General features: G+C 45.5%; 1 protein-coding gene across 2 annotated transcripts in view; it reads right to left on the reverse strand.

Moving 5' to 3' along the window:
* Positions 1-27,671, reverse strand: part of ebo (exportin ellipsoid body open) — a 44,328-nt gene that overhangs the window by 6,193 nt on the left and 10,464 nt on the right. For both annotated transcript variants that reach the window (XM_075868925.1, XM_075868924.1), the window contains exons 3-18: positions 24,568-24,680; positions 22,458-22,646; positions 21,590-21,752; positions 20,254-20,426; positions 19,583-19,752; positions 18,544-18,667; positions 17,617-17,847; positions 14,366-14,517; positions 13,479-13,556; positions 11,964-12,072; positions 10,083-10,229; positions 8,218-8,371; positions 5,330-5,476; positions 3,887-4,152; positions 1,713-1,958; positions 324-642 (exon numbers count right to left, since the gene is read on the reverse strand). In XM_075868925.1, coding sequence (XP_075725040.1) covers positions 373-642; positions 1,713-1,958; positions 3,887-4,152; positions 5,330-5,476; positions 8,218-8,371; positions 10,083-10,229; positions 11,964-12,072; positions 13,479-13,556; positions 14,366-14,517; positions 17,617-17,847; positions 18,544-18,667; positions 19,583-19,752; positions 20,254-20,426; positions 21,590-21,752; positions 22,458-22,646; positions 24,568-24,680 — 2,732 coding nt within the window. In that variant the 3' untranslated portion in view covers positions 324-372. The remainder of the gene's footprint in view (positions 1-323; positions 643-1,712; positions 1,959-3,886; positions 4,153-5,329; positions 5,477-8,217; positions 8,372-10,082; positions 10,230-11,963; positions 12,073-13,478; positions 13,557-14,365; positions 14,518-17,616; positions 17,848-18,543; positions 18,668-19,582; positions 19,753-20,253; positions 20,427-21,589; positions 21,753-22,457; positions 22,647-24,567; positions 24,681-27,671) is intronic.

The raw sequence follows: 27,671 nt of genomic DNA on the forward strand, positions 1-27,671 counted from the left end.
AGCGACCTCCTGAAATGACACAGCTTTTGGTTTTTAGGCTACAGTCAAAGAGAACACAAAAGTCCTAGTTCAATTCACAGCCTGCATGAACAACTATAATACTGCCAAGTCATTTTCTTTTTATGTGGTTGGACTGATAACTATGAATGTGGGCGTACTGGGCATATTTTGGGTAATATCATTAGTTATAACATAGTTTATTCAGAATTCCTTTGCTCAATGCACTTGAAATATCCTTTTAAACTGTCCCTCACAGGACAGACACAAAGCCATCTATTAGAGGATCATAACTTGACAACATTCCAAGAAAGGTGGCGGCACACCTTAAGGTGTTACTCATCAATCGTGCCCCGCCTGCCAACTCCACGGTCATCAACCAGCGGCGCGGCGCAAGTCGCCAACGAGACGCTCCATCTGTCGAGAGAAAGAGGGCAAGTCGCGCTCCCACGCGAGACTCGCCAGCGGCTCGGGTGGAATCAGCGCCGGAAGGAGGTGGCCGTAGAACATCTCAAAATCCACGGCAGCCAGTTCGAACAGCAGCTGCTGAAACTCATCCCTGAGCAGATCGCGCACGGGCGACGACACCAGGCAGCTCAGCAGGGCCTCCACGAACTGCCCTAAAAAGCACTCTCGAAAGGCTGCCTGTACGGACCAAAAAAATAAATCTAAGACTGTAGCAGCGAAAACACCCCTTCTGTCATCCGTCTAGAAGTGTCAAACAAAACAGCTGCCAAAGCCTAACCCCACCTAGAAAGGAGTGTGGCCATGTCTACAAGTTTTTCACAACACATCCACTCGCAACTCAAACGAGACATTTTTCACAAAGGCTCGTTTAGTTCTACACTATTTGAAAGGAGACTTCTTGTGCTGCCTGAAATTCTAGCGCAGTAGGATCTCTATACGCTGCGGCAGCTCATAACGTGCTCAGCTATGACTGCTACTTCAACCGTCTAAGTACTAAACGAGTGCAAACATGCTGTGTGATTACTGCACGTGCCTTGGAGCGGTGAGCACGTTGCTGAAATGCGGGAACACCAGAGAATGTATGCACAAACCTTAAGCGCATGAACACAGTCTTCATTAATTTTACAACACAATGTGTTAAATGCGCAACAGTACCTTGCACATGAGCAGTGCACTATTGCACGAAGAGTGACCGGCGTGTACACACTGTTGACGGCGGTGCGATGGCGATTCCAGTACCAACGCCTCTTTAACGTGGTTGCTTTATCGATTAGCTAGCCAGGAAGCTAGCAATTGGCAGTGCTAGCGCAAATCCATTGACAACACGAAGAACATAGACATACTTTCCGCGAAAACGCGTCTATGTGTTTTGAGTTGCATTGCCTTGCACTGCCAACTGCTAGCTTTCTAGTTGGCTCAATTGATCAAGCGGCCACCTGGGAAAAGCGTTGGTCATGGGATCGAACCTGAGACCAGGACATATTTTTTGGCAGCTAAGATTTTCTTCTGCGAAATCCATATGAATTTCCTAGTGGTTTCGCGTTGCAAACGGGGGGACATCAATTTCCCTTTCTTAACCCTTCCATTGCCTTGCTTGCGGAGTCTCGCAGAACTGATTTGCAAAAATGGCACCTCTGAAGTCTAGCAGCACAACTCCCAAACTCCTCATGTCTCACCACGAACTGGTTCAGGGCGGCGCAAGAGAATCAAATGCACTTCACATAGCAATAAAACCTTCCACAGCCGACCTTGTGGAAGAGTCGACACCGGCGGTTGAGCGCCGACAGGGCCAACAGGTTCTGGCGCACGAGGCCCGGTTCGCCCATCCGCAGGGACCAGCCGTACGCGGATAGCAGCCGGCCAAACTCAAGCCCGTTGTGCAGCTCCTCGGGGGCCGCCACGCCACCGGGAAAGAACCGGCGCCAGTGGCACACCAGGCACTGTTCCAGCAACTCAAACAGGGGCGGCCCCAGCACGGGCACCAGCGCGGGACACTGGGTGGTGGAAAGTACACATGCAACAGCCGGGAATTCAAAGCTGCGATAAAACAGAACCGAGCTAACGAGCGATTGAGCAAGCGAGCAAGGGGCGGTGAGACTGGTGAATAGATGAGGGATTGCAAATGTGTAGCAGGTAGCGAGGTGAGGGAGACAAGGCAATATCGCAGGTGCAGCACAAGAAGTGTAAGAAAGAAAATAGATGAGAGGGAAGAGCATTGACTTTCAGTGAACTTATTTAACTTTGAAATGAATTTGGAAAAATGAAAACTGCATCAGACAGGTGGTAGACGAATGGATAATCAACGGTCAATTAAGACACCTGAATGGATACCAACAGATGGGAAGCAAAGCCTCGAGCGACAAAGAGACGGAGAGATGACAGCAAGAAATCTGCAGACATAAAATGGAATCTGCTTGCAGGGAATAGGATGGGTTGGAGATAGTTGAGAGAGGCCTTCATCCTGCAGTGGATCTTAAGCTGGGCTGATGACGATGATAATAATTTTATTTATTCATTGTATACAGTCAAACCTGTTCATGGGGGTCACTACAGGCAGGGCAACGTACAAAATATTCGTATACAGAAAGAATAACATTCCAATATACAAATTCATTTGCACTATTCCTACCCAACAACATAAAATACAAGGATCAACTCACTAACATTTCGACAAGTCGACTTGTCTTCTTTGAGCCTGCTTTGTAGAGGACAAGCCCGAAGTCGAAACATCGGCTCCAATACAACCCTTGCTTACGAATTTTTCATCACAAGCTTCTATCTGCCCCAGACTCCTGCCAATTCAGACATGACATCGCTACAAATGATTTAGATACGGTATCACAGTGGTGCCGGACGTGGCATATGGAACTAAGCGTCGCTAAATACAAAAGCATGCGCATAACTACGCGCAATGTCACCTCTCCGTCCTATTCTCTTAACAATTCACCCCTGCAAACCACAGCTTCTTATCGCTACCTAGGCGTTCATATATCTAATAACTTGTCATGGAAACACCACGTCTATTACATATTATATAAAGCAAACCAAACTTTCTATCTTGCCCCACCGTCGCTAAAACCATTGGTTTATACCACCTACGTTTGCCCTCAACAAGAATACGCCTCATCTGTCTGGGAACTGCACAGCTCTACATTATCGCAAAGTATTGAGACAGTACAAAATTGCTCTGTTCGCTTTATTTCATCTAACTACGATCCCAATGCCAGTGTCACAAACATGAAAACTGCTCTTAATCTACCTTTCTTAGAAACACGGAAAAAGACAATCATGCATTTGTATTTTTCATAAAATGTACTGCTCTTCGTTCCTTGTTCATACACCCAGCTCCATTTTGCTCACACCAACTTGATCATCATCACAAGGTTGACATACCCCATTTTTCATCTACTGCAGGCTCGCAATCATTTGTCCCCAGGACAGTAGGTGATTGGAATCACTTACCAGCCTTCATAACTGATATAACTAGTACAACTGCATATAAAAATGTCTTATTCAGCATACTCTAACACTACATGTTTATTTTTCCAACGTATTGCACTTTACTAGATTTCTGCGATTATTTTGTATAATGCTTCCAGTTTTACTTTTTTTGCTGTTATTGTTCATGCTCTTGTTTTTACTATGCACACCCCCACCCCCCTCTGTAATGTATCTATACCCTGAGGGTACTATAAATAAATAAATAAATAAAGCATCAAAGAAGAATCATATCACAATGAAAATCAACAATGAGATTTTCATATCAATAACACGCAATATACCCCATTACAAAAAATTTAAATCTTATGCATTTTCAACACTGGCAAGCCTGCATCAGGCAAATTGTTCCACATTTTAATTAGGCCTGCAGAATAAAGGAGAAACGATAATGATAAGGAGGCAACTGCCTTACGATGCTAACCTGAGCTAGCCGCGGGTGGACCTGGTCCAAGCAGAGCCTCAGAACGGCGGGCAGGAACTCGCCGAGACTAGGCTCCCTAACGAGGGGCAGCAAGAGCGCCAGGAGCCACTCGAGTCCGCTTACGGCGGACTTCGCCTCCTCGCACTCTCGGGACACCCGCTGCTCCAGGACAGCCAGCAGGGGACCCACCCTGGTAGCTCCCATCTGCGCCGCCATCACCCGCACGAGGCACGCCAGCACGCCCAACACTGGGTCCTCCACACCAGCTGCAGAAATGAGAATTGCGCGACCTCCCATAACGTACCGTGTTTACTCGATTGTAAAGTGAGCATAGACGTGCGCAGAATTCCTTATGGGGGGAGGGGGGTCAGACTTAGTCAATGTATGCAGACTATTTCGCCTTTTGTCATATCCCCCCCCCCACCTACTGTTTCCCGGTACACTTAAACCTCACAACCGAGTCACATTTACCACGAAAATACTTCGTTATATCTGAAAATTTGTTATAAACAATTATTCATTACACTGTATTTATGATAAAGCTATTGGTCAATTGCACTTTGACTTGGGCAAGTTGGTACATAACTGGATAGACCTGAACGCGATTCAGACGCAGACCATAGGAGACACACTGGAAACAGATGAGTGCTGACTTACAACTGAGTTTATTTGCACTTGAACAAGCCTTTTTGTGCGCCAAAACCTGCCTGTATTACCTATACACAGAAGCTGTAACTCAGTTGTAAGTCAGTGCTCGTCTGTGCTCTGTGTGTCTTCTATGGTCTGAATCATGTTGAAGCCTATCCAATTGGTCCATTACTTCGTTATAACCGATGATTTGTTACATCGAGGTTTGAGTGTAACTAGGCTAGGTGGGGGAGCAAGCACTCCACCCCCTCCTCGTAAGCACGCCTATGAACGCGAGCGTTGACTTCATTGCATCCAGGAAGAGAGGTAGGTGTTTCGTACGCACTTCAGTATTCGATTGCAACACAAAGGTCGATTTTAGGTTGCAAAATTCTTGAAAAAAAAAAATGCGCTTTACATCAGAGTCAATGGTACACTCTCGTTTTATGTTGCCATTCTTCAACGGAACAAGTAAGTAAAATGTTCGCATGCGTATTATTTGCGAAACGTGCTTTTGAATTTCGTGCTCGGTGGATGAATACCAGTTGAAACCGTTTGAGAATTCTTTACGCCTGCTGAGGTCTATCCGTAAGCACTTCTGAAAGTGAGCTTGAAATTGGGTGCTCTCAGAATAACACTACATTTGTTTTGCTGGGGTTTTGCATACCGAAAACCCAAAACGATTATAAGAGATGCTATAGTGGAACGCTCCCGAAATTTCAATCAGATGGCAACTATCACCTTAATCTAAGCACATGGGCCTTGCATCAAAATCCGGCCACCACAGCACTTTGGTGGAAGGAAAAGGTGACGTACCTTGCAAGGTCGCTGGTAGGCGTTCCAACAGAAGTGGCCATACTGGGACAAGACCAGTGCTGGCAACCTGCTTTGACCGACTTCCTGAACCTTCCAGCACTTCCACCAAGGCTCTCAGTAACCTCAGGCTACGGTTCACTGGCTCACCTGCGGCAGTAAAAAAAATGCAAATGGGAGCACAGTCAACGAAAAAAAGAACGTGGACAACTCTCCACTCCACTCGCCTGTCTCTTTCGTCAAAGACTGCATTTCCTGTCAGACCAAACCTTCGGACGAAACTGTTTGGATTTTTCAGCGACTCGTCAGGCGCAGGTTTTGTGTTCGGGCACTCAAAGTGCATACCGAGCGTAGGAACTGGTTCCTCCTGTACTCTCAGAGACGTAAATATTTAAGATGTGAACATATGGGCACGGCCATGCCAGCAACTAAAGGCCACACGACACCGCGGAATGACTCAGAGTTATTCAATCATATGAGTTGCGAAACTCCCCATAGGCTACATGTATCAAAATCCGAACACAACATTGACTGAAATGGCAGAAGTGAGTCGATTGTAGCGCCATCTCTTGACATAAAAACTAACTAGAAAGCGCAATATTTTGTGTTTTTGCATTATTGTGAGTGCCTCCGCATTCTGTCAAACAGCATGGCAGCGCCTAGAATTTGTTCTTAGGTGAGTTGGTGCCTAAGGGTGCTGAACATGTTACTTTGTCGCAGTGGCGGAGACGTAATAAAAGAGAGAGGATCTACTTGTTCTCTTGATGTGTCATTTTTCATGTTTTCCGCATTGCGCTAGAAGTAACGTGGCTCTAAGCGGCATGTTCGTGTGGTAGGTACACAGCTAGCACAGCGTAATGAACGGTGCAGCAAAGTCGGTAGTTTATCAGATTCATGTGGCGAGCCCACGATGTTTACATTTCGGCAAAATAGTGAGCGGCAAGGCGGATGCAGCGCTGATCCGGGTGGATCCAACCTGTGAGTCTAACGACGGCAGCAGACGACGTTGCCCGAGCAGCAAACGCCGGTGCCATTGGATAGACTCCACGAACATAGCACCTGAAGAGAAAAGAAGGCTTGCAGTGCTAGTTGCAAGTAAATAGCGATGTTCAAGTTCCCACTTTCTTGTCATCGTGCTTTCATAAATATATGGTATCCGAGCCGGTGTCTAATTGATTTCGTGGTTAGGGGAATTCGACCACTGCGTGCAAGACCAAACGGCCATTTCGCAGTAAGTACTGATCAGTATTGTTGTGCTTCGGTTTGCACTCTACCGTATCTGTGCCTTGTTTGTGCGGCCATCACAGACACATCGTGAACCGCAGTGTGGAACATTTAAAAGGATTCGTCTAACTTCCCGTGAGCAATCGATCTCAAGCGCACATTTTTAAACGAGCAAGCGAAGAGTAATAGAAATAATCGGGGTGCAGCATTGATTGATTGATTGATTGATTTGTGGGGTTTAACGTCCCAAAACCACCATATGATTATGAGAGACGCCGTAGTGGAGGGCTCCGGAAATTTTGACCACCTGGGGTTCTTTAACGTGCACCCAAATCTGAGCACATCGGGGTGCAGCATTAAAACCATGGTAGCACGAAATTGCAAGCACCACCTTCGACGAAATAAACCTTGACACTTTGACCCGGCTTTGATTACCCCTTTGCAGAGCGAAAACAGCTGAAGGCGGCGGCGGGCGCCGTGCAAGCTAAGGCCATTTATTGAGAGCTGCCTAAAAAAAAAAGCACACGCACAAGTGGCGATGCAGTGTTTTGTACTGTCGCTCCCAGATGACGCGACGATCGGCTCACTCCCGCTAGGTCGGCCAATGGCGTGTCCGGGTTTCGGAACGCAGTTTCGCAACTCATATGATTGAATAACTCTGGGAATGACGCGCGTGGCAAAAGCAGCAGAAATCGAGACTTTCACAGTGTGCCACGCGAAATGGGTCAATACGCAATTCGACCACAAACAAAGTGTGCCACGAGACGGATGACCAAGTAGGAGCGACGAGGGTGAAGTCACGGAGCCACGGCAACTGAGTTGCCACTATTTTGTCCCTCCACAACGTTCCTCCATAACAGAAATCACAGTCGGGGTCAGTGGACAATAATTTACTCGTTGTTTATGCGCGCCAAAAGCAGGCGACGGATCTGCCTCTAGTACTTTGGGAGTTGCTGTCTTCTCGTGATGTCCCACCGCAACGACATATCGCTGCAAAAGCTGCTCCCTCGACATTGAAACAAAAAGTGTTCTTTAAGCCATTGGCACGAAGAAAGAGGGGGAAAGTTACGCTAAACAGTGAAGCTGGTTGGTCTCAGGGTCGTAACGTGGCCTTCTCGGTTGACACTAGGTCTCTGCTTGGCATCGACAAAATAGAGTCGAACCACAGCCTGTTACAGACCAGGCAATAATGTCCTACCTCCAGTGCCACAGCTTACGTGCAAAGCTGGCAGTGGCACCCCAGGAAGAAACGCGAGCCTTCGTCGCTCGCACTTGGCCCGCGCGGCTGGCAATCTCGACGTGGCGGCTGAGCAGACTCTTCGTCAGTGGGTGTGGCTAATAAGCAATGGTGCGGAGGATTTTTCGTGGACACCCGACGATAAACCTTTAGCTTTAACAGATTTTTCTCTTAAAATATACTCGATGCGTTCCCAGGTGCCAAAGTACTCTCTTAAAAAAAAGCGTTTTAAACGCCAGTCCTTTTACTTACAGTGACAATCCGAAAATATTTGGAATAAAATTCACGTCAGTACTCCTTCGAAGCTGTTTATTGGAAGATTTGTTGTCTTTGCCGTTTCAATCCGGAGGATTAGTCAGAAATTGGAAGTCTTTCTGGGCAAGCCGAGAGGTATGCAAAAATATGCAAGGTATGCAAATACTAGCAGTACCTGGTGGCTGCTTCTGCAGCAGGGGCTGCGCCAGGGCGTTCACCAAGCTGCTCTGCGCTACGGCCCTCTGGTCCCAGCACTGCGCCGCAGCAGGTACGCCCGACCAAGGCAGGCACAGGGCTGCGTGCGCCGCCTGTACTACCAGCTGTTCACACTGCACGCAATACACACAAAACACTCCTCTATTAACCAGATAAACAAGTAGATCAGGCTAATTGTTGCAGATCCATCTTCATAAGTAGCATAAGACTACAAGCCGACAGCAAAAAAGGAATAGTAAGTAAGTTCCTGCGTCTCACCTTTCTCGCTGTTGGCATGTGGTTTCGCACTTCCTATAATGATGTGTTAACTAGACAATGCAAGCACAATGACCTATCAAATGCACAGACTGGCATGTGTGAAAAGCTGGCTTTGTGGTCAGATAAAGCTTAGTTCCCCCCTTCCCCAAGTTCAGTGTTCCTGCAGTCTCATCCGACTTGAAAAAAAGTATGTTCTACGCTCACCACCTGGGCTGCTTGTGGCACTGGCTAACGCTCTCAGGCATCAAGCATACATAAATATTCTACAAAAAAAAAAGTGGACAGGGGAGTGCCCCTCCTTGTAGCTCTAATAGTAGAGCATTGGGTGCATAATGCTAAGGTCGTGGGTTCGTATCACACCAAAAAAATGCATGATTTTTCGTTCACCTTGATTCCTTTCAATTTAAGTGAGAATAAGTAGACTACAGTTAAAGAAACCACTAATAATATCCCATATCCTGCCCTTGGGTTATCTGTGTGTCGCTCTCATTAATTAGGTATAAATAGAGGAAAACCGAGCTCTTCGGGTGATTCCTTTAAGAGTATCTTGGGCATGCTTATCAGGAGATTTCGTTAAAAATAGATGTATACCATAGACACTCAGTAAATTGGGAACTACTAACCACACCGCTACTTAATTAGAACCGCCCCTCAAATGATTGCTTCTGTACCTGAATTCTGCACCGCTGTTCATCTCTCGGTAAAGAAAACATATTTTTCCCTTTGACGAGAGTCAGCTGTATCTGTAACACTGTATTAAAGGTAAAGTTGTGGGAACCATAAACTCATGTTCTATCTTTCTTACATTGACGGTTGACCGTACCATTCTGTTTAGCCATGCTGTGGAGCCCTCAACACGACACCTGCCTGCCAACCCTTTTATTCCATGATATGTCTGTGGCATGGGACTACCAAGCTATACTTGGTGACAACCTGAGAAAATATGCAAGTTCTGCCAACAGAATTGTGGCGTGCCTGCTGTTAGCCTCAGTCGAGCTAGATGATTTTGGCTTGAACCACAAGTACATCTTTTCAGCTAATGTAACAGACTCAAACCTTACTATAAAAAAGTCACATATGCCACTAGATTGCTTTGTTATATACAAAAATTCGTTGTAATCATATATTTTTTACACTGTATCTGTGACAAACCCATTCTTCACGCACTTCACTATAACCGATAATTCGTTCTATCAGGGTTCATGATATAAAGGTTTGAGAGTATTGCGCACACCAAGAGATAAAGGTCCGCCATTGCTTGATAAAACATCCCATTTGGCCAAGCAGCAATGTCAGAATCTTTGATGAAATCTACCAGGACAGTGAAGTTTCCGACCTAAAACCAGTGCTTTGAACGTGTGACCGTATGAGGAACTACCTGAAACAGTCGAGATTTGCTTGACTTTATGAAAAAAATAAAGGGCGACTGCAAAGTGCCTTGAGAAAGACACCAAGTAAATTGCATTAACGAATTCCCCCCTGTACCAGCCTCGTTGCCACTTGCTCGTAATCACAAGAGGAGTTGCACAAAGGTGAAATGATGGAAACTAAGATCTTGCACCAGACCTGAGGGCTAAGCGGTCGTAGGCTCCCCTGGCACAGCTGCTCGCACAGCTGCTGCATGGGCTCCAGAGAGAGGAGCTGCGCTGGTCGCACGCTAGAGCTCAGCGACAGCAGCAGGCCACAAGCCGCTCGGCACACGTTCTCGGGGCACTGCATGACGATGAGGCAAAGACCTAATCATTGCTGGATACCGGGATATCACAGAATCGTCACCTAGAAAATAAGAGGTGAGACAGTGCTACTTGAATGACTGGTCGGTTGAATCCCGAATGATTGAACTTGTTTAGTGACTTAATTATCGCCAGATTCATGCTGTGGTCAACATTCATTACAACAGTCCCATATTATGAGAGGGAGTGCTCACAGTCAGTTTTTGTTAATGAGTGTGCTTTTAACCCTCTTTCAGTAACGTCCACTGTTCCCCAAGGTTCGGTTTTAGGCCCTCTACTGTTCCTGATATACATTAATGACTTACCTTTACATGCTTCACGTCACATTCAGCTGTTCGCTAATGAACGTGTCATTTATCGTACCATTACAAATCCATCTGAGCAGCAAGCACTTCAGCATGGTCTTAACTTTATTCAAGCATGCTGCAACATGTCGCTTATGACACTTAACCCAACTACCGTAAATGCAAATCATTATCTTTCTCACGTCATCAAAGCCTTTAAATTTTTTCTTACAGAGCCGGTAACATTAACTTAGAGTCGAATCCCATAAGTACCGGTGCATAACATCGTTTTATGATCCAACGTGGGGTCTGCATATCACAAACATAATAGCGGGAGCTCACAAATCACTCGTATTTCCAAAACATTGTTTACGTCATGCTCCCCAACACCTAAAACTTCTAGCCTACAAATTCATAATCAGACCAAATCTTGAGTATGCCGCTGCCATTTGGAGCCCGCCTTGGGCTTATCAAACAAATGCACTTGGGGCACTGCAGAACCGTACCGTGCGATTCATTCATTCCTTGTATCCGTACCACGTCAGTGTGTCATCTTTATCATCTCTTGCACTTCGTCGTCGCATCGCCACTCTAGCTCTGTTCCACAAATTTTATTTCAGCTCCCATGATCCTGCGAAATTCATCAATCCAGCGGTTCGCATATCTCGTCGCACTGGTCATGTCTTACAAGTTACGCATCCGCTCAGCCATACAAGACATTCTCTGCCTTCTCCTTTCCGCGGTCACCATCTGAATGGAACGACCTTTCCCACGGCAATGCCACCATTACCTGCTCGACTTCATTCTTGCGAAGTGCGAGGCATTATCTGTCTCAGAAATAACATACTTGGTTTGTATAATTTTGTATAATTATATAATATATAATAATATATAATAGTATATTAGTATTTTGTATAGTTTCTCTACATCCACCCCTTATGTAACACCCCCTAGAGGGGTCTTTAAGGTAATAAAATGAAACGAAAAATAACTCTATTAGGTGCTTTCTTCCACTTTCTCTCTTTCTTTCTCTCTCTATTTCCACTGTTTTCTATCTCTGTTTCTGTATCTTCATATTTCATGTGTTTCCACTCGACACTCGCGCCCGCTGTATAACACGGTAATGGGGCTCGCTCACTTCCCGTGGCATCGAGGAGTTTCCCAGTGGCACAGCTACAATTGCTTCACTGTTGATAATTAAGTGAATGAAAGACGAGGACAGATGAAGGAAGAAGAAGAATAAAGTGCCAACTTAATGATAAAATCATTGGAAGCCGAGAAACATCATCACCATTCCCAACGCGAACTTTAACATGCCCGCAAGTCTACACCGTTCGCAGCACGTTGGCGTCTGCTAGGCGATCGGCAAAAGGAAACGGCAGTGGTGCAAGTGTCAGTCGAGGCACGCAGTGTGAAACGCACCGACCCACCTGTTCGAGGATGGGAGGCAAGGCGGCCTCGACCACAAGTTCTGTAGGCGGAGACTTGCTGCCAAGGTAGGTGCAGAGCAATCGCAGAGAGGCCAACAAATGCGCCTGCCTGGTGAACAGAGAAAGAGGGAAGCTCACATGTCGCACTGCAGATGTTGAAACTGAATTGGGTACAAATACAGACGGGGGGATTGTAGCGTAAAAGCCGTCTTCGAACAGCCCGATGAGTCTACAAGACTTCCATTTGACAGGGCGGCAATATGACACATATGTTCATAGTATATTGTCACATCGTATGCACAGTATGCGTGGCAGCGAGTACAATATACACTCAAACCTCGTTATAACGTAATAGAATATAACCGAATAATGGATATAATGAAGTAAATAAAATTCCCCTTGAAACGAACTAAATTAGTTTATCAAATAATCTATAAAAAAAACTACCGTAGTGTGTTAAGTATATCGTTTTCTGCAGAGTTTGACGCTTGTTTGGCGCGGCTCATTCAAAACTGCCGCGCCGACCTTACAGCCAAGCCCCGCGCAGCCGAGAAAGCTGTCCTTCTTACACAGTCAGCAGAGAGGATTGAGGAAGCGCTCAGCGGGTCACTTGACCGAGAAGCGGCGCCGCAGTGCAAAGCGATTTCCCTTTGACTTGGCAACAACTGAGTCTACGCTGCTACCCTCTGCATCGAGAAAGGAGGAGCCCCCGCAACAGCTTCACTTTTTTTCTCTCTCTTTCTCTCTGTGTGCGGCCATGAAAGAAGAAGGGTCTCTACGTGCAGGGACGAAAAAGGGAGAAGTGTGGCACAGGCGCGTCGCATATCGGCATTTGAGAGAGAGCAAACAATCCGCCACAGTCTTTCCTTTCCTTCTCTTCTTTTCCTTCTTCGCGCGCAGCGTTGAGAGGTGCCACCGCAGGATTCGGCATGGTGCTGAGAGCATTTTCGGAGCGCGGTATATTCGAATTAATCGTCGCAAGTGCTACCGCGTTCGAATTACAGGGCATTTTCGCCCATTGAAATACACATAGCTTTGACGGGACTTTAGCGTGAGTTCGAATTAAGCGTGTTTGAATTAATGAGATTCGACTGTGTTTATTTTTTGCTGCACGCGTGCTCGCCTAGCGGTACATCGGGCCGCGAGGCGGTTTCCTTCTTTGCATGCTTATAGGTGTGCGCCCATCTGACCACACATTGTCACAAACTGTTATAATCGATATAACGAAATAATTGTGGCTCCACTTCAACTTCGTTATAACGAGGTTTGAGTGTAGTACATATACACACTTATACATATACAGACACATATTTATGTTTCGACACGTTTTCACTCACACTTAATGTCAATGAAACCAAACAGTTACATACGACGAGACACTTCTGAAAAGGTCGCAAAAAGATCAAACCATACCAAATTACAGTCGTTTAACGGTCTAGGTATTGTGCAGTTCAGCCACTTTTTCCCGTAGTTTTTAACATGGAAACCCTTGGGACCCATTAACAACACACTCACGCATTTGCAACATCAGCTGCCCTAGCAGCATCTGCATTGGCAAGTAGCTGGCGTCCGTAGATGGCAGCATGGCACAGCCTGCAGATAGAAGCATATATGTATTCAATAGAAGCTTTAGGTAGCAAGAAGAATAAGCTCCCACGCTCCATCATCTTTGAAAACAGCAACATTTTCTGCATAAACATTTGACAAGTGTGTTTAGGTACTGCAATGTCATGTCACTGCTGATGGCATTCTGAATTTGTGACTATATGACTGATCCACAGCAATATGGCTGTAATGGATGTGCTTTATGTTTCGTGGCCTTTTCAGTTTCATGTCACAGCTCGTACAACTGAGAAATCATTTGTGTAAATATACTCAAAACAGTGGCACTCATGTACCTAAAGTAAAATTGTCTACAAGCGGTTCAGGTAAGTACAAGACATCGTAAGGCTTAAGATTAGGGATGTGCCAACATTCAAATATTTCAAATAATGAATCGAATAGTGCGTATGTATCTATCAACCATTCTGAACATCCATTGGACGCTACTCTACGTCTCAACTTAAAAAAAAAAAAAATGAAGTCCCTTATTTTGCTACCCTTATTATTATAAGACTATTTTACAGAGGGGTTTCAGTATCGCCATGTTGGGCAGTTAACCTTTGAGTTGTGCATCTCTAACAACTAAACGGACAGTCTTGTGGTGGACGCATACATGGTCAAACTGATGCGTATGACGTTTCATAAACTTATTAATTCACATCACAATATACAAAAACAAGAAACAACTCCCCAAGATGGTGGCCCAAGATGCCCAAGATGGTGGCCTGTAGCAATGCTAGTCACTAAGCAGTGTTTCCAAGTGTCGATGAAACGCGCCAGATTTGCACTCTTGAACTCGCCTTGTGGTGGTCGTGTGTGCCAGGCTAACGTCCAGGTGAGGGGCCAACCGCCCCAGAGCTTGCAGCACAGCAGACAGACTGCGCAACCTCTCGGCTGCACTGCCGCCGTGAGGCGACTGGTAATCGTCGAGCTCTGGATCCAGCAGCGACAGCTGCGAGCAAACAGACAAGACACCAGTTTCGCACACAGAAGTGCTCAACTGTGCACACGGAGCATGCACAATGACCACCGAGCCCCCTCATAATAAAATCGCGTGAGATACGAAAAATAACTTTGTCGGGTCGCACCACTGCACGTGCCTTTGGTTTTCGCGTAAACAACAAAAGCTCCCTGCATTGCGAATTTGCGTTGGCTGCCGCGACCCTTGCAAGTGCTCTCTCCTCGAAGACCTTCTCAATAAAAAGAGGGGGCAGACTTGCACAGGAGTACAAAAGCTGATGTCCTTGCCTCAACAGTACATTTTTTGGGAGTCATGCATACTTACAACGCCTCTGAGGGTATTACAGCAGCATCTAGGAAGCCTTTGTTGAAACAGTTTCTCAATGTGGCACTCGTGCGCACATGGTTCTGCGTGCTCATGTGACCAGCAATGTTCACACAAAACCCACCCGAGGTCTCGCTTCGCTCAGCGCTCCCTGAAAACCGAAACTGCGACGGGGCGCTGTAAAACCGTCTCTAAAGACTTACCCATCACGCGCTACAGCAAACGACCTTCCCAGTTTTGACAAGCGAGTCATTAGCTACTTGTTGCCACAGAAAAAACAAGATGTGAAATTCCTGCGTGAAGGCTCTTTGAAAGGGGAGATGCGAGTTGAAAAATACAAGTATATTTTAAAATTTTGTACTTTTTTTCAATTGTTTTCAAAAGACTAGTTTCTCTACTTACACAACTAAAAAAATTGAAGATTGCAATTAAACTAGAAATAGGTTAAAATCACTTCTAAAGAGCACAAGGTGGCTGCAAAAACTAAAAAGAGCTCACTGTCTGGAGTCCCCTGAAAATTGTGACCTGGCTGCTTGCCATTACATTTCGCATTAAGAGTCCACTAAAGCCACATGTTCAATATATACCATGATTGCCAAGCTCACATGATGAAAGAAGTCATCTTAAAATAAAAACATATCTTTTTTTTTTGCATAGATGAGCTTTAACTTATACATTTAAAAGGTGTTTTTATCAAGTTCCAGTTTTGGGGTATATTCTTGAGTTTGGCCACCTGTATAATTATTACTGACCTAAAGTGAGCAATTAGTATGGGCTGAGGATTCCAAGAATTCCGACTTCACAATTTCTCTTGTCCATTAAAATGCCTTATACGCACTTTCTTTAGCTATCTGCATTCTACAGTTAATTTAGAGAAATATGAGCCAATAATACCCCATAACCATCAAGGTTTAGTGGCAGAAATAGTTTGTTCAAAACAAACTATACTTTACAGATTGTCATGGCATAGAACAACTGTGCACTTATTACAAAGCTAATTACAGTGAAATCTTGTTAATTCAACCACTATTAATTCGAAATTTCGGTTGATCTGGCCACGGCGTCTGGTCCCGTCCAAGACGTGCATTGTTCAATGACTGAAAACTCATTAATTCGGACAGGTTCGGCCGCGCTCCGATTAATTCAAACTCACGACCCCGGTAGGATGGGGAAGCAGCGGCGGATTCCGCGAGCCAAATTGACGGCACAGCTAAACAACTTCAAGAGCGAATTGTGGCCTCTGAGATTCGAAACTTCCTTCATGGATAGGAAACGCACACACACACACACACACACACACACACACACACACACACACACACACACACACACATGGCGCTGGTTTACAACAAAAATGAAAGGCAGTGCACCACTAATGTCATCAGCAACAGGGCAACAGGCAGCCGACGGATTTTCCTCTAACTTTTTTTCTTGTGCGTCCAACACGTGTGTGTGATTGTGTGATAGCTGAGTCGGTTTGTTCACCTGTACTGTGCAGTTGCTTTTAAATTATTTATTTTTGTGCATGATCAGTGCCATCTGCAGCCTTATTGTTTGCTTGTTTTGAAAAGTTTGTGGGCTTTCTTTATTTCGGTTTTATCACCGTGCTTTTACCGTATTTTATCACCGAGCTCATTGTCCACTTCCTGCGTGCGTGCACGTCACCACCACGCAAGCGACACCGGGATGGCTTCCCCCACATCTCTTGCGACCCCAGCCGCCCCAACACCCACAGCGAAGAGGGTGAAGTACGATGCTAAGGATTTGGCTGCAAAGGTGCAAATATTGAAGGCGTTGCAAGCGGGAGCATCTTGAAAAGAAGTCATGGAAAAGTTTACGGTAAATAAAAGCACGCTGAGCAGTTACGTGAAGAACGAAGACCAGATTATTCAAGCGTATAAGGGCGAGATGTTTGGAGATAAAAGGAAGAGGCTTCAAACTGTAGAGCACCCCTACCTACAAGCGCTGTTGCGCTCAATTGTCGTTTCATGCGATGCGCGTTGGCCCCTGAGCGACCCCCTTATCTGCGCACAAGCATAGAAGTTCACGCTGACCATGAACATAGATTCTTTTAATGCGTCAGAATGGTGGTTCGACCGCTTCAAGAAGCGACACGGGCTCGTGTTCCGCGACATGTGTGGTGAAAAAGGTGCCATTGGCGAAAGGAAAGCGCCGAAGAGCAAGACAGTCGCTACGTAAGCATCATGCCAGCCGATGAACCCTTCGGCGATTACGTTGCGATTGACAGCAATGTTGCCGTGGCCGGCACAGTGACTAGCATCGATATCGTCGCCAAAGTCTTGGATAACGAAGGGGAATTTGCTGACCCAGACACAAGTGACGCAGATGAGCGTCCACGCCACACAATGACGAAGGACAGTGTGTGGCAGACTAAGTCACCTGCAGGAACTTAGCGAAATGGTGACTTCTTCACACAGTGCCTCAGTGAAGCAAACCGAGATCACAGACCTTTTTAAGAAATAGAAGTTCGATGGAGTGGGAGACATTTTTGAAGTGTTTTGTTCCTAGGCGTAATAATTCATGCTCTTGGTTGATTCGGACATTCTTTCTGGTCCCGTAAAGTCCAAATTAATGGGGTAGTTACTGTACATTTTTCTAAATCAGCACAAAACCTACAGACACAGCAAAAATTTCATCGCCCTAGGCTACAGATCAACAAAACTTTTTTTTCAAGTTGATCCTCTCCTAAAGCGACTCTACAATTAGCACTAACACATCGAAATGAAAAGAACCAGCAGTGCTCACCACTTGAGCGCAGACATCCTGGGGTGTCAGTTCGGCCGCTTTGGCGACCAGTGCCAGCTGCGGCTCCTGCAGAGACTGGGCTGCACCTTCCGCCTGGCAGCACCTGGCCAACAGCTGGGACACCAGCGTCTGCAGCAGCGGCCGGTAACTGTCGGCCGACCGGTGGGCCGCCAGCCGGACCAGCAGCGTGCCCCACATCTCCAGGCAGACACAGTACCGCTCCGCACTTGACTGCGGCAGTCACGGCCACATCTTAACTAGCACGGCGTAACCTTGCTACAGTGCCTCATTTCGCTCTATGACCAAGCAAGGGCACCCCCCTCAAATCTTGTTGGATCATCTTTCACCATAGGGGGTAGCTTATTCAGGATTTTATGGTAAGCAGTAGAAGCCTGTGACACTGACTAAGCAGTTGCTGTCGGTAACATCGAACAGTCACAGAAACACTGTCCCAGTAGTTGCGACCCATGATATTTACTAAACAGTTGCTGCCTGTAACATTAAGTAGTTGCTGCCCAAAACAAGAAAATGACTATGCAGTTGCTACTCGTAACACTGACTAAGCGCTTCCTGCCTGTGACGCTTACTAAACAGTTCCTACCTATAACATAAAGCAGTTCTTGCCCAAGACATTGACTATGACTAAGCAGTTGCTGCCCATAACATTAAGTAGTAGCTGCCCAAGACACTGGTTAAGCAGTTGCTGCCCGTAACACTCGCAAAGCAGTTGCTACCCATAATACTCACCAAGTAGCTGCTACCCGTCACAATGTGTAAACGGTTACTGCCCATGAAAACGACAATACCTTTTCTCTGGATGTTTACTTCAGCCCATTCTTTTGTTCCCCACATTCTCGTTCTTTCACAAATTCGGCACGCGAAATTTCGCATTGAGGCTTTGAAAAAAAAAAGCAGCGGCAGACTCACCTCTCGAAAAGTGTATTCGTACAGGAGAGACAGCAGCTGAGGAAGTGCAGGACTGTTGCCTTCAAAACATGGCAGGCTGGCACTCACGAAAAGGCGTAGGAACTCCATCAGCTTGTCGAGGTAGCTGCAGACCCGCAAGAGAAACGCAATGGAAAATGACGCCACGATGTCACCAGTCGACTAAGATTCTGACAACCCAACTGCTGGTCTCTTCTGTAATAGTCTTCTACATACTAAAGTAAAAATGAAATGAAACTCGCAATAGGCATGCTTCACACACTAAAGCTGTCCCTCGTGCATCAGCTAAGCTTCTTATCAGTTTGCTTTACAGAGAATTGGAATTCATGAAATGTTGTCTTGATTTGCCTGCTTAACTGGCATGAACTGCATGTTCTCGTTGTTGTCAGAAAATAAAAAAAGGCACTGCCGATGTTGTCTGAATCCCTGTCCGCTGTTTGCTTTGCGCTATTACCTCAAAGATGGGGACTACTAACTCAAACAGCTAGCTGTTTTAACCTCTAAAAACCCAGCCTAAGTGTAAGGCTGCCCAAGGAAAACTGCAATGCAACTGAAGGACAACCATTTATTTACAAGTGTAAGGCTGCCCAAGGAAAACTGCAATGCAACTGAAGGACAACCATTTATCTACACTCAAACTTTATTGTAACAAAGTTGCATCTTACACGAAAATAGGTTTGTTGATTCCGAAAATTTGTTATAAGGATATATTGTTAACACTAGACTCAAATCACGATATAACAATACTGAATATAACGAAATATTGGTTACAACAAAGTAAATAAAAAATAGCCTTACAATAGATGTAGTTAGGAATAAACCTGCATAACGATTTTCTGGATATAACGAACCTATTTTCGTGTGAGAGTCAACTTCGTTATAATGAGGTTTGAGTGTATATCTATGCAAGATTACTCTTCATCTACCTCACTGTAAACGATATTTCATTATATTTGGGTTCGTTATATAGAGGTTTGAGTGTATAACATGCCAGACATCTCTAAGCCTAAATGCCCCCGACCTGTTGTGCGACGAGGCAGCCGCAGCAGAAGGAATGGCAGCCTGCAGAGCGCCCATGGCAAACTGCTGAAGAAGCCGAAGGCAGTCGGATCCCATGTCAGAGGCTGTAGCCCGCGACAGGGCCTCGCACAGGCAGCTTAGGGACAAGGCACCCAGCTCCTCGGTTTCAACCTGTTGCGAGAGAACGGAGGACAAAATTAAGAGCCCCTTAAATCAGGAAAATGGAAACAAGTGAAGCCTCGCACGTGCGTGTTTAAACATCCCATTCTTCTATCTTTTTTTATCGCATTGTGCTGTGCTACCTCCTAAAGTTTTCTTTCCTCCACGTCGGGAACCAGACCTTCACCCACACGCTCAACAGTTCAACACTTCCCTTGCTACTGGCAACAATGACCGTCATGAGTAAAACAACTAAGTTCAACAAAGGAAGGGAGAAATAATGTGTGTCAAAGTGAAATGACGATTGACCTTAACAAAAGATCAGACTGCCATATCAGAAACAGTGCATCGCCTTTACTTTTCATTTTCCAGGCGCAAGTTTGCCCAAGTAAAGAGTTCCACATTTCCAGTCTTGCTGCAGCTTTCTTCCCAGTCACAACTAGCTGACAATTTTGACCAGTTAAATCTAGCAGAGCAAAATGAAGGGAAGAAGACGCATTTCAAAGTGTATACCTGCGTTTGGCTTTCTTGAGAAGCCGACGCTGCGGCTGTCGCGCAGAGGCAGCACAGGGCGTCCACGAGCTTTGGGTCTACGGCCGACAGGGGCAACCAGCTCAACAGGTGCTCCGTACACTGAAGTGCTCGGTGAATGTTCACGCCGCCATCGGAGCCGCTCTTCAGCACACCTGGGTCAGTGCATGCATGTCTGAGAGGAGCGGCATCGAAGCACAGACTTCTGCAAACACCAGCTTTACCAGCACAGCTGACGTCTAATGCTCCTCACAAAGTACCACATGACGATTACAGTCATGACCCATTTGCCATATGAAGTAATATATTTGCTCACGAAAATTACAGTTGGCCACAACCCCACAAAATATATAATCCCCGCTTACAGCCACCGCTGCGCCACCCAGAGCAAATTGCATAGACGTTCCATCAATGACATTTGCTCATTTTCGTAGAGTCAGATACGCCTAAATTAATGAATTTTACCATACAGACACACTTACGTGTAGCCCGTTTTACGTTTTACATAAAAAGCTTGAGCATCCCGGCAAATTCAATCGAACATTTTGACATCACTGTTCAGCAGAATTTGGTATTCCAGGCAAAAACAAGGAACTCTGAATCCCCAATATGTACGGCATTTTGTAAGCAAAGACAAGGTACTTACGCTTCAAAGGAAAACTAGCTAATACGACACTCTTGCTAAGGCAAACGGCAGGCACGCTGCGATTATATGGGTGGAGCTTTCTTTTCCTCTCTCAGGTCATAACTGACTAAATACTCTAAAGCGGTAGAAGAAGTATTAATAGGGCAGCAGCCAATATGCGTACAGCACTGTTCACACTGAGAAAATTTTCTGTCGAGTGAATAGGCACGATCGAATCGGCAACTAAACAGCCACGTTCATTCTGCAGGCCTCAATCGTGCAACAATAAGCTCACTGCACCCACCAGCATTCCCGACAGACGCTGCATCTAGCCGGAGAAGAAGAAAGATGCGTAAGTGCGTGTTACGTCTCCCCTCTTGCACAGCCGCGGAAGTACATTGCGCAGCCGTACTGAAACGCCAGCAAGGTTTAGCGCAGCTATCACACATGCATCTTCGGCAACACTGGCAGCATACGACTGCCACAGCATCCGTAGCTCTGCACGAATCCCCCTCATTCCTCGCCTTCTGATTGGCTCACACACAAAAAAAAAATACTTTTTTTGGCAACGAAAATCGGCGCAATGAGAGCCTTTTCTCGTTGTGCAACGTCGTGCAATTCGCAGAGCGCCGGTACAGTCTTCAACGTGAACGGGGCTCTCATGCTGCAACCTGCGTCTTCCCCTGAACGCACCTGTTATCAATGCCCACATGCGGGGCATCTGCTGCACAACCAGGCGACGCAGCTCGTCCAAGCGGGCTGCGGTTACGTTTCCGCGTGGAGCAGTGGCCACTTCCTCCGATGTTGTCTGCAGCAGAAGGAGACCCAGCGGCCGAGTCTCTTCGGACTGGCACAGCTGCAAATGGGAGCATCAGAGCGCAGTCAAACTTTGCTTTAACAAAGTCACATCCAACAGGAGAGCAGCTTCGCTATTCTAATACATTTTTTATAAACACGCATTCATTACATGGCACTAGTGGCTATACTATTTTTGTTTCATTCACTTAACTCATTACAGATTCATAATATTTATGTGAGTTGTGTCTGCTATTTTGCTACATTTTCATTAATTACATTATTATGTTCAATATATTTGTGTAAGTTATATTGGCCCGTTTGTTCCACAAGATCTGTTCACTATATCTAACAATTTCTTATATAGCAGCCCACCTAATCTTTTATATCATTATTTACATGTTTTTTTATATTCACTAATGTTCAATAAATTCATGTTTGTCATATCAACCAATTTCCCATACAAGTGTTCATTAAATCTGATAATTCATTGCACCCTTGCCCACTATATCTATTATTGCATTAATTGATGTACCCATGTTCATTATATTCCCTAGTTTTCTGAACCCTATTCCTCAAGCCCAATACTGTCAAACTTTTTTTATAAGAGATACTGATGTAACTGACAAATGGGTATAAGAGATACCAGGGTGCCTACACTGAAATACGGGTTGATAACAAAATGCATACCCTGCTTATGTGGTACCCTTAATGGCACCCTGTTTACGTGGTACACTGCTTATGTGGTACCCAAATGAGAAGTCACCTGCGCAATGTCGTCGAAGAAGCCGGGTTCATTGTGCGGCCAGTCGACGCAAGCGAGGTCTACCAGCAGCTTCGACAACTTGTTGCGCACGTAGGCCGGCTGCTGCTGGGCGGAGAGCAGCAGGTGCTGCAGGCTGCTGCGGAGCTCCTGGCGGGCGGACAGATCCAGACCGCGCCTCGAAATGGCATCCTGGGCCGGGCCACACGAAACTTTGAGAGAAACGCAAGTGCTCCCGTCCATGTACAAAACACTGAAGCACGTGAAACTTCTCTCTGTTGAGATAAATTGCAAACAAGAAGAAAACCCAGCCATGCCTACTTTCCAAACACTATCGAAATAGCAAAGCTAATACCGTTACTTCATCAACCTATCGTGTTTCTATGTTTTTCAAGTGTTCCTTTTGTTGGCCCTTCACTTCGGCATCTCTTCTGTGAACGTCCCGGTTGGCTCGATGACAACATGCCCATTCCCGCGTCAGCTCTTGCTGACGCTCACATCAAACGGTTTCTTCATCGCGAGCAGTCTTGGCCATTAATGAAGTGCAACCTCACGCAGAAGCAACACCCTTTTTCATTTTCACCGAAACGCTAGCTGACATACTTCTTGCACATTTCAGCGAACTGGGAGTGCGGGGGTAAACACAGACACAAAGCAAAGAGGAGGCACACAGCACGAGCGCTCAGTGCTCGTGCTGACAAGACTTGCACAGTGCCAAGGCTTGTCTGCCAGGCGATGCAACGTGCCAGTTTTTATGATTTTAAAATGCAACTTCAAAATACAAATAATACTCATATTGTGATAGGAAGCTCGATTTTAACCCAATACTTACCAGTTTCTCCACTTTCACCAGTGTCTTATTGTGACATCTTCTGGTTGGTTGTCAGCCCCTTTACAGGGACACTAAAGCGAAAGGAGACCTTTGCCGTACATTCAAAGCTTGATATAACAAACCCGAACATGAGGAATATTGGTTATAACGAAGTAAATTAAGAATAGTCTTGCAGTAGATATAGCATTAGAAATATACCTTTATAATAAATTTTCCAATATAACAAACTTATTTTCAAGTAAAATGCAACTTTGTTATATAATGAGGTTTGTGTGTATTAGTACTAAACTACTTTTTAAAGATACCGAAGTCACCTCGCTTACCATGAGAAAATGCACAAAAGAAAAATGCAGGTGGCGATGCCACCCTGAAATTGCCGCACCAATCGCCATGACATTACAGATTTTGATGGCAAATACTAGGACCTACGCCTTTCTTTGGCAGTAAACATAAATATTCCCTTTGAAATCCATGACATTAGGCTCGGAGATTAAAGCACGTAATTTATTCTGGGACTCTTACCTTGATGTTCTCCTTTAATATACAGACTATGATAGTGAAATTAATTACACTAGAATTTTAAAAATAAAATTAATCAATCTAAATCAATTTATTCTTTCACATAAGAGCCCCACCAAAGGTGCCCTGCAACGCTTCAGCAGCATTATCTGAAAATGCTGCCAATAACCAACCGAGGCTCCTGAAACATGAGAACTGAACATTGGAGCTGGAATTTGCAATAGCAAGAGCCAGAAATCGTTCCTTTTTCTCTCTATAAATGATGCCACATGCCCGAATCGCTGCATCATAAATGCATAGCCAACAGCCGTTGGCTGATTTGAGCGCCATAGACTGCATAGTTACCCTGGATGCCGAAAGATGCCACCACCTGTTCGCTCACGCGCACACGATCACACAAAAAGTAAGCCACACATTCCTAGAAAAATTAAAAGAAAGAGCTCAAGCTCGTGACCTACACTGATGGAAGCACGCATCTTCTTGCCCTCTCGTCATACCACTGTTAGCATTGCTTTCGATGTGCTTGCTGGTAACAAAAGGAGAGAAGTGCCCAAAGAGTGCGAAAAATCCCAGTGTCTTCACTCGCACTCAATAGATTCTAAAAACTTTTGGGGCGGTTGATTCGCGAGACAATAACAACTTTTGATGAAGCCATTAGACGATTTCTTAGAAAAGTCTTATGGGACCCCTTTAAATAGAGGTGCCCCACAAGAAGACACAGTGAAGTAGCCGAGCACACTTTCCTTCAGCAGAGTTTCCCACCTGGAGGGCAGAGAAGGCAAAGGCCAGCAGGCCGGGATCCTTGTTGCCGCACAGCAGCCGCAACCACTGTCGCCAGCTGCCTTCCTGCCTGCTCAGCTCAGAGAGACGGCACTCTGCAGAAGAACCATGGTGGCAGGTCACGACCGACAACGTGGAACACGCTCGTATGAGACACGCGAATACATGAGTGAGACAGGCCTTCATATACAGTAAAACTCGCACACATACAGTACTCGTGAACCGCTACGAGCAATTGCTTGTGACAAGCGCGTCATGCCCCTGCAAATGCGGTTGCTAAAGGCACTGAGGTAAGTGATCGAGTCAAAATTAAGCCCACACGACAAAAACTGTAGATGCTGAAAACAAACATGCACTACCAGCCCTAACATTTTACGCTTCAATCCATAAATACTGTACGACTTTTGAAAGCAGCAGCATTTCAAGCTTCAATGTGCGTGCACACAAGCCAGCAGTAATACGCAACCTGTCTCTCTGCAATAACCGATTCTCCTAATATAAAAAAAAGGTTCTGAATTGAAAGAAATAAAATGCTAAAATAGAGGAAGAAGATGCAGTAAAAAACAGTTTGGACAAAAAATGCCAAATTATTCCCATGACCATTCCCCAGCTCATGAACAGTTCTGCTCAAGAACTCGCACACATTCTCTGATTGTAGGAGCGGTAATAGCAGCTTTGACAACATCGCCCAATATATGAGCAGGACTGTTCGTTCAGTCGCAGAGGCAATCAGTCAGCTGTCACACTTCTGACATCTTGCCGAGGCCTCTCCTGTCTTCGGAAGTTGTACACCACTACAAATCACAAAAGGAGAGTTAGCCAGCTCGCTAGTCCTCGAGTTATACCCGTAACACACGGGCCCAAGAAAATAGATTCAGTAGTTAAGGTCGTTCAGTTCTTTAATGACAATTATTCAGCGGGCCTGCCACAAGCATAAAGTCAATGACATTTGATCTGATGATATGGATAACACTGCCTTTTGTAGTGAGTAGTTTTGCCGCAGTAATAAAATATGAAGATGCAATTTAGCAAATCTAATCTGCGTGCAAGGCTAGTGGAATGCAGAAGTAAGGCACTATGGTAGCATTTTCTCGAGTTTGTTTTTTACAACATTTCAATCGACCACAGCAACTTCGTTTATTGCATTTTGAATCCGAAACCGACAATATGACATTGTTCCTTCCATATCGCATTGGAACTGTGACGTGAACTCTGCTATAGTGCAACTGAGTAATAACACGAGATTTCTGAAAAGTCATGTCTAAAATATATTTGGGTAATAGAGACTATTTTAAATGTTTCATGTGTATTGCAGAGAGAAAGCTTTGGTGTTGAGAATACACATTTCTCGGTCGAATGAGTTCTGGCAAAGGCATTAGATAAATAATGGCAACAAGGCGAATGCCATTTCATTTGTTGCTGTGGCCCCACGAAAATGGCATCAAATATTACGGCATTAGAAAGTTCATTCCATTTTCCGTGCCCGTGGAGCAACGTGGAGATGGCCTTTCATGGAGCAATTTGCATTTTGCACACTTGGATAAACACCAATCATCTATTAGACTATTTTATGAACGAGTTTCAGTACCCCCACATAGGACTGTTAATCTCTGTGTTCCTAATCTTTAAAAACTAAACAAACAATGTTACCTTTTTTGCATGAGGATATTCATGTGCAGTATATTGTCAGCACCAAGAGCCGTAGAGAGAAGACAGAACAGCGCGGCAGGAAGACACGAGCGTGTATCTTAAAACAAAGAGCTAACACACACACTTCTTCGTTCTCTTTGCCCTTTTCGGCTGGCTAGGGCTTGCCGGCTCACAACTCTAGGTGGCATTATTCCCCCTCCCATTAGAGCATCAACATGATGCTCATACACAAAAGGGCACCAGGGCCACCTAATAAAAAAAAAAAAAGGAAGAAACTATACTTATAGTGCACAGGGCATATGCAGGTGCAAAAATAAAATGTCTGTGGTTGGTCATAAGAAAGAAAACGTTAACACAGTTCACAGTTCATTGGAGACCCCACGGACAACGTAAAAAAATGAAAATGTTTGCTGCCCGGGCACAATAAGGCGAGTATCACCACATAAAATAAGGTTTTGGGCGGACGACATGCACAATCTCTGTTCGTGGTGAGTGGCGCTGGGTCGTTGCCAAGCCTCCAACTGGAATAACTTCATAGTTGACCTCGCTCAACCGCCGTAATACTTTGTAGGGTTTGAAGTACTTGCTCAGGAGTTTCTCGCTGAGACCTCGCCGTCTAACAGGTGTCCAAACCCACACTTGGTCGCCAGGTTGATAGGTGACTTGTCGATGGTGGATATTGTACCTTCGTGCGTCTTCACATTGCTGTGATCTTATGTGCACGCGAGCTAATTGACGTGCTTCCTCTGCACGCTGAATGTAATCCTCGACATCAGGAGTTAACAGCTTAAGCTGGTCGATGTCACAAGAAATCATGGCGTCTAGCCTGGTTTGCACGTCCCGACCGTAAACGAGGCGGAAGGGTGCGTACCATATCGTTTCCTGGGTTTCAGTGTTTTTGCAAACGTTACGTACGGCAGGATCTCGTCCCACGTTTTATGCTGCACATCCATGTACATAGAAATCATGTCCGCCAGCGTTTTGTTTAGCCTTTCTGAAAGGCCGTTATTCTGGGGGTGGTATGCGGTTGTCTTAAGGTGGCTTGTGTAACTGAGCTAGAAGATGTCATCCAACAGTTTTGCCATCAACGCTGTCCCTCAGTCAGTGATGATGAATGACGGGGCGCCGTGACGAAGCACAATGTGGCGCATGAAAAACTGGGCGACTTCAGATGCTGTACCACGTGGCAGTGGCTTCGTCTCAGCGTAACGCGTCAAGTAAACAATTGCGACAATGATCCACTTGTTTCTGGAGTGAGACAAATGAAACGGTCGAAGGAGGTCCATGCCAGCCTGGTCAAATGATGTATGCGGTGGGTCGATGGGTTGTAGGAGGCCTGCAGGCTTTACAGGTGGTGATTTGGGACACTGACATTCACGGCACCCTTTCACGTAGCGTTTGACACAAGCTGCGAGTTTAGGCCAGCAATATAGGTG

Source organism: Rhipicephalus microplus, chromosome 7 (assembly GCF_043290135.1).
Source record: "Rhipicephalus microplus isolate Deutch F79 chromosome 7, USDA_Rmic, whole genome shotgun sequence".
NCBI classification, from domain to species: Eukaryota; Metazoa; Arthropoda; class Arachnida; order Ixodida; family Ixodidae; genus Rhipicephalus; species Rhipicephalus microplus.